Below are 6485 nucleotides of genomic sequence, written 5' to 3'. Positions count from 1 at the left end.
ATTATTATTATTATTATTATTATTATTATAGCGCTATGATCCTCACTCTATTTTTGTAGTCTTTTGTGAGTCTCCTTGCCTCAATGGTGGCACTTGTTCAGGTCCCCTCACATGCACTTGTGACTATACTTATACAGGGAATGATTGCTCAAGAAGTATGTGAATATCATTTGTTCATTTTGTTTTATACTGTATTTTATTACTTTCGTTTGCAGGGTTTTGTCCAGCTGATTATTGCAAAGGACGTGGCACTTGTTTTCTTGATGAGTTTGAAGAACCACCAGCTCCATCCTGCAAGTAAGTGAATAGTGTCATCTTTATGGCTTCATGTATATGTTCACACTCCAATACAATTAATCAATGAGTGTGCATTCATAATTAATGTATTATCTTTTTCTTTGTCCAGTTGTGATGGCTATTTTGGTCCAAGATGCAATTTTAAGAGAAGTACTCTCTCCAAAAATGAAACTGCTGGCCTGTCTGCTGGAGTGATCATTGCCGTAATTATTATTATCATTATTGTAGTGGCAGTGGTCATTTTCTTTATAAGGTACGCAGAACAAATGCCCTACTGTACATACATCATTGCTAAAGATGCACAATACTATTATTTTTATAAGTTCTTGTGTATAATTATATTGTTAGACTGATGTTGTATTCCACTTGATTTTATGTTTATTTCTGTCTCTATCAAAGCATACGTAAAAGGAAAGCACAGCGTACCTTAGGGCATTTTGATTCAACTCTTATTCATGTCAACCCTGCTGTCACCCTGTCACCTCTTGAAAGTGGGAGCACTCCACCAAAGGTATAATATAATACCTGTTCAGTACACTATATAATGATGCTTAGTAAAAATTGAGAATTTTCAAACAATTGGCCATAAACTCATATATAGCCACTCACATTTCAAAATAATTTAATGATAAGAATTTATACAGTAGCTCTCGTAATTCTACTACTTTTTTCTTTTACTTGTAGAATACAAATAGCACCAATACTCTTGACAATGACGACACATCTAATGTTTAAAGAAATACACTTGGAGTGTATAATGACAAATACATGTATATAAATGCAAGACATTTTATTGTTACTTAGTCGTATAGATTTTATACACCAATCACTGTATTTTGCTTTATTGTTACCCATTAATTATCATTATTAATGCTAATTACTTATTATTGCTAAATATTGATCCTTATCACTTGTGTCTTTATTCACATGTTAATACTGGTATACAAACAAAATTTTAACTATGATGAAAAATATGATTTGAGTTTCTTTCTTTCCCTCAATCAGTTATTGCTTCATTTAGTACTGTATCTAATACGTCATTGCTTTTGGTGACTTTTAGCAAAGGATCATTTCTCTCGGCTCTTTCAACGACACCTTGTGCCAGTGGGTGTCCTGACCACGCCCTCCTACAAACCTAAAAAACATGGAGTATTTTTTGACATATTTTTCTAATAAACTAACTCCATTCATCACATCCCAGTAAAGCATTCTTTGTGCTCTCTTGGCAGCTTCCTGTAATTATAATATAAACAACAACAACAACAACAACAACAACAATAATAATAATAATAATAATTTCATTTTACTTGAGTTCCATCTAAGACTAAGCCAAATCCACCATTAATGACTTCTCCCCTACGAAAAGAAAAAATTCTCTTGCTTCTCTCCTACTTCTCTTTTCTTACCATCCTACTCCTCCTCCATTGTGAATTGCTACCCAAGTTGCACCTCTGAAGGATCCACCAATGACGTTCTGTATAGCCATATCTAGTGTAACAGGTTTGACAGGTTTTATTAGAAATATTATGCAGTTGCTAACCAGCACAAAATTTTGAGCCATCCTCAATGTTTGAGGTTTCACGAAAAGGACTAGTAGAAAAATATTAAATGGCCTCTTTTCTTTCTATTTCATACTTACCTGTCAGTTCCACTCACATCATGATGATCACGGCTTATAACAACTGGCCCCTAAAATAAATGAAAATTATTACATTTATCTCTCTTTTCTTTCAACCTCTCTCTCTTCATCTTTCCTTTATCTTACTTTTATTCTTCCTTCAGATATTGCAGTGTTAAATCCTAGAGCAATCTCAATCCTTCCTTCATCGTCTGAGTATAATATGCGTGCTTGTGATCCGACTACCTAAACATAAATATCAAACACAGACATCAAAATGAAAACAAAATGTTAGTAAAAGTCTATTTACATTGGCCAATGGGGCATATTCCATCAAAAATGGCTAGGAGAGACTTCTTCATTTTATTATCTGACACATACATGTATATATATGCAGGGTTTTCTACAGAATTTTGGCATAGTGCTCATACAGCTTCGTGTCAGTGAATTGTTAAGCTGCTGCAAAATCAGGTAAAAGTCCCTGTACTATAGTACATGGTCTCAGGCCAAATTTTGCCAAAATTAAAAAAAAAAAATTTCCATTTTTATATATTTTTTTCCTGATGCATATGCATGTATTTATGCTGTGTAGAAAGTTTGAGCTGATTTCGATCAAAATTAGATTTTTTATGAATTTTCTAAGTTGCTCCAAAATCGGGTAAAAGTCCCTGTACTATAGTGCATGGTCTCGGGCCAAATTTCGCCAAAATTGAAAAGTAGAAAATTTTCAATTTTTATAACATTCCCTGATACATATACATGTTCTTATGTTGTGTAGAAAGTTTGAGCTGATTCCGATCAAAATTGGATTTTTTATGAATTTTTTAAGTTGCTCCAAAATCGGTAAAAGTCCCTGTACTATAGTACATGGTCTCGGGTCAAATTTTGCCAAAATTGAAAAGTAGAGAATTCTCAATTTTTATAGCATTCCCTGATACATATAAATGTTCTTATGTTGTGTAGAAAGTTTGAGTTGATTCCAATCAAAATTGGATTTTTTATGAATTTTCTAAGTTTCTCCAAAATCGGGCCAAAGTCACATGGTCTCAAGCAAAATTTTGCCAAAATTGAAAAGTAGAGAATTCTCAATTTTTATAACATTCCCTGATACATATACATGTTCTTATGTTGTGTAGAAAGTTTGAGCTGATTCCGATAAAAATTGGATTTTTAATAAATTTTTAAAGTTTCTCCAAAATCGGGCCAAAGTCCCTGTACTATAGCACATGGTCTTGAGCAAAATTTTGCCAAAATTAAAAAGGAGAGAAATTTCCATTTTTATATTTTTTTTCTGATGCATATACGTGTACTTATGTTGTGTAGAAAGTTTAAGGTGATTCCGAACAAAATTGAATTTTTTTACAAATTTTCAAAGTTGCAAAAGTAATTGTAACTGACTACACACATGTCTAATACATGTCAAAAACAGAATCTTACCATTTCGTGTTTCCCTGCTTCTTTTATCCATTTGGAGTTATCTTCATACTGCTGATGAACAGAGTCTGGTACTAGAATGAGAACATGAAATTATGACACAGATGAGGCGAACATCATACTTCCTCTCTTCATGATATCCTGGAGTACTCTCAGAGCTATCGCATCAGTTTCTGCCAAATCAGAACTCAACCCTGAGGTACAGACCCACCTGCGTGTGTGCAGTGGGAGTTATGAAAGCCATAAAATAAGAATCTAACGGAGTCTTACCTGAATGGCCCAAATCCAAGAGAAAATATGTCACTAAAGAAAGGAAAGAGAGAGAGAGAGAGAGAGAGAGAGAGAAGAAAGGGAATAAGGAGGTGAAAAGAAATGAGAGAGGACAGTCTCCATTACCCCATTATATCTTGTACATACGAAGGATATTTATATTCACCATTTTCCTTCTTAATATCAGCACCTGTAATGCACGAGGTTACAATAACAGGCTCAACTCAATTGACAAACCTGCTCGACCAGATTCCAACAGAAAAGCGTTACCATAATCCCAGAAACGCATACCAGCTGTGCATAGTGCATTAATGGCCTTCACTTGCCTCCTTAAACTGATTTGTATATATTAGTAAAATAAAGAATAATTTTCAGTCTTTTACCTTTCTTGGACAAGACTTTTAAATCTCTCCGGGTCAGTTTTGAGCATTTCTTGTGACTCTGAGTAGCTCAGCTGGGCAGGATAGTACCCACCCCCAAACGGGTTGTGCAAACTGGTTTGATCAGATCCTAGTTCAACAATCAGCTCACCGGTTGCCTTGTACTCCTCTACCATTCGCTCCCTACAAGAAAAATGACAGCTAATTTTTAAATAAAAAACCTAAGACATGATATGATGCCTTTTCCAATGCACTATTCTTTAATTGAGGCGTCACAAAATTTTACTCCACTATTATCAAAATTTTGAAGTTGTTTCAACCCTTGAATTGGAATGTGCCACACTTTTATTTGAAAGAGCTCTCCGTTGAAAACTCTGCTTGTACTTACCACAAGCTGACAATATTTCCATGGTAACCGAGACTCAATGGTGCCTTCTGGCTGCGAGCAGTCCTTATAAAAAGAAAGAAAAAGTTTCCCATGTTTCACTAATTATCGGCAACTAACTTGATTGCTTTGATGCAGTCCTCAAGATCATCAGTCCATTTCATTAACCATCTGACAAGAGAAGAGAATGAACCTTTACCCTCCTCTCCTCTCTCACCCTCTCTCACCCTTGTTCATATCTCTTCAACAAAGCGTCTTTATTCACTTCAGCAATCACGCCCACACATCCTGATATGACAGCTGCTTTGGCCTGGGCCCCACTCATTCCTCCAAGACCAGAAGTGATGAAAACTTTACCAGATAAATCCCCACTACCGAGGTACTTCCTTCCGGCATTTAACACAGTAAGCTAAACAACAACAACACCAACAACAGTAGTATAATAATTATCAATTGACTTTTGTTTACCGTTGTCCCATGTACTATTCCCTGTGGTCCAATGTAGCAGTAGCTACCGGCAGTCATTTGACCAAACATGGTAACACCAAGTGCAAAGAACTTCTCGTATTCCTCCCTTGAAGAGTAATTAGGAATTACCTAAAAATAAAAAATAAAATAAAAACATACATGAAATAACAAAATCAACAATGATAATAATAATAATAATAATAAATCTCTCCTATACCATTCCATTAGTAATGACAAGACGTGGTGCATCAGAGTAACTAGGGAAAAGACCCATTGGATGTCCCGAGTACATTACCAATGTCTGCTCCTCATTCATGTTTGACAAGTAATTCATCAGTAACCAGAACTGAGCCCAGTTTGACAACACTTGTCCATTACCACCATATGTCACTAACTCCTCTGGAAACTAAGAGAGAGGAAACACTAAATTGACAGTGCTGTTGTTTATAGGATTTTTAATGCTACCAATACACATAACAGCAGCTGCACAATTACCTGAGCAACTTTTGGATTCAAGTTGTTCATTATCATGTGCATTATGGCAGCTGCTGCTGGACACTTCACTGGGTATTCCTCTACTGGGTACGCTCTGTCAAAAGATAAAAAAATAAATTAATGTTTTTTGTCTGACCCATCTTACTTCATATCGATTGGCGGAATGAATCGATACATGTAAATGTGTCCATAAGTCTCCAGTTCTTTAAGGAACTCTGGGGCAAGAGTGGAGTGGGCTTCAACCGGAAAATAACGTAAAGAGTTTTTTAGAGCAAGCTAGAAAGAGTATACAATTTTATAACCTGTTGTTTCAACTTACTCTCTTTTCGCTTTGGGTCAATTTTGGATTCCTGACGGGAGCATGAGGCAATGAAGAGCTTCTCTTTCTCTCATGAGGCAAAGGATTCAACGGGAGACCGCCACATATTATCTGAAGAGAGGCAGCCATGGTGTAATTTTACATAATGCTCATTGCTCAGCTATAAAGCCTCACCCATTCTGCATCCGCCCAGCCATAATTTTATTCAGTAGATCTAGATCTAGTCTATATACACAATGTATATAAAAAAATATAATAATAGAATCCTGTTGATGATCAGCTGTGTTTCCTACACCAACCAACTACAAACCGTACTAGACTACATTCCTTGTAGATCTAACCTGTAGTAATTTTTACTGTAATCTGTAAAATGCCTAACCTAGCCAAATGCAGTTCCTTTTTCCCTATCTTCTTTTAAATCCAAAGACTTAAATTCTTATTTCTTCCCCCTCAACCCATAGATAATGCTCACTCTCTCTCTCTTAAAGAGGTACAATGTCTTCAATACTGAGGCACCAGGAGAAGGAACTTTAAGGAAGCAGCAATACAACTAGTTACTATGCAAGTAGTCTACATCATGTACTGCACATATATGAACAAGATATTCATTATTCAGAGAGGTAATTCATACTGTTAAGTTCACATTGTTTCTCAGTTAATGAAAGGTATGATTATGTCTATCACCCACGGAAATTATTTTTAACATTGAGATTTATTTCAAAGAACAAAAACTATCTATCAATAATAACAGGAGCCTTCCCTTTTTTTCATGGGCTCCTGATAATAATAATACATTATTTATTAGTCCTATTAGTCACT

The 6485-nt window shown here is 35.4% G+C and overlaps 1 protein-coding gene and 1 long non-coding RNA gene across 2 annotated transcripts; one reads left to right on the top strand and one right to left on the bottom strand.

The window, feature by feature from the left end:
- The first annotated feature begins 43 nt into the window (after nt 1–43).
- LOC105314176 (uncharacterized) lies at nt 44–1219 on the top strand. Its single transcript, XR_002185992.1, has 5 exons — nt 44–155; nt 216–297; nt 407–550; nt 697–808; nt 982–1219. It is a non-coding gene; the product is annotated as an uncharacterized LOC105314176 (long non-coding RNA).
- Nucleotides 1209–5829, bottom strand: LOC100641237 (urocanate hydratase). The gene is made up of 21 exons (XM_003383011.3): nt 5667–5829; nt 5493–5623; nt 5348–5441; nt 5070–5258; nt 4853–4981; nt 4612–4793; nt 4505–4555; nt 4388–4450; nt 4003–4182; nt 3857–3954; nt 3746–3809; nt 3620–3652; nt 3472–3560; nt 3353–3423; nt 2063–2161; nt 1937–1986; nt 1838–1887; nt 1704–1785; nt 1605–1653; nt 1480–1530; nt 1209–1432 (listed from the first exon to the last, which is right to left on the bottom strand). The coding sequence occupies exons 1-21, from the start codon at nt 5793–5795 to the stop codon at nt 1295–1297; spliced, it is 2022 nt and encodes a 673-aa protein (XP_003383059.1). The 5' UTR covers nt 5796–5829; the 3' UTR covers nt 1209–1294.
- Between the last annotated feature and the right edge of the window lie 656 nt (nt 5830–6485).

The sequence above is a fragment of the Amphimedon queenslandica genome, unplaced genomic scaffold (assembly GCF_000090795.2).
Source record: "Amphimedon queenslandica unplaced genomic scaffold, v1.1 AMPQUscaffold_13516, whole genome shotgun sequence".
Lineage (NCBI taxonomy): Eukaryota > Metazoa > Porifera > Demospongiae > Haplosclerida > Niphatidae > Amphimedon > Amphimedon queenslandica.
The sequence above is the reverse complement of the archived record's forward strand: the minus strand, read 5'-3'. Positions and strand labels throughout refer to the sequence as shown.

Coding starts and splice junctions, on each gene's coding strand:
- LOC100641237 (XM_003383011.3), bottom strand. CDS start 5,795: ATGGCTGCCTCTCTTCAGATAATATGTGGCGGTCTCCCGTTGAATCCT. Junction 3,810..3,856: donor GTTGGAATCTGGTCGAGCAG/GTTTGTCAATTG, acceptor CGTGCATTACAG/GTGCTGATATTAAGAAGGAA. Junction 1,987..2,062: donor TATCTGAAGGAAGAATAAAA/GTAAGATAAAGG, acceptor CATTTATTTTAG/GGGCCAGTTGTTATAAGCCG.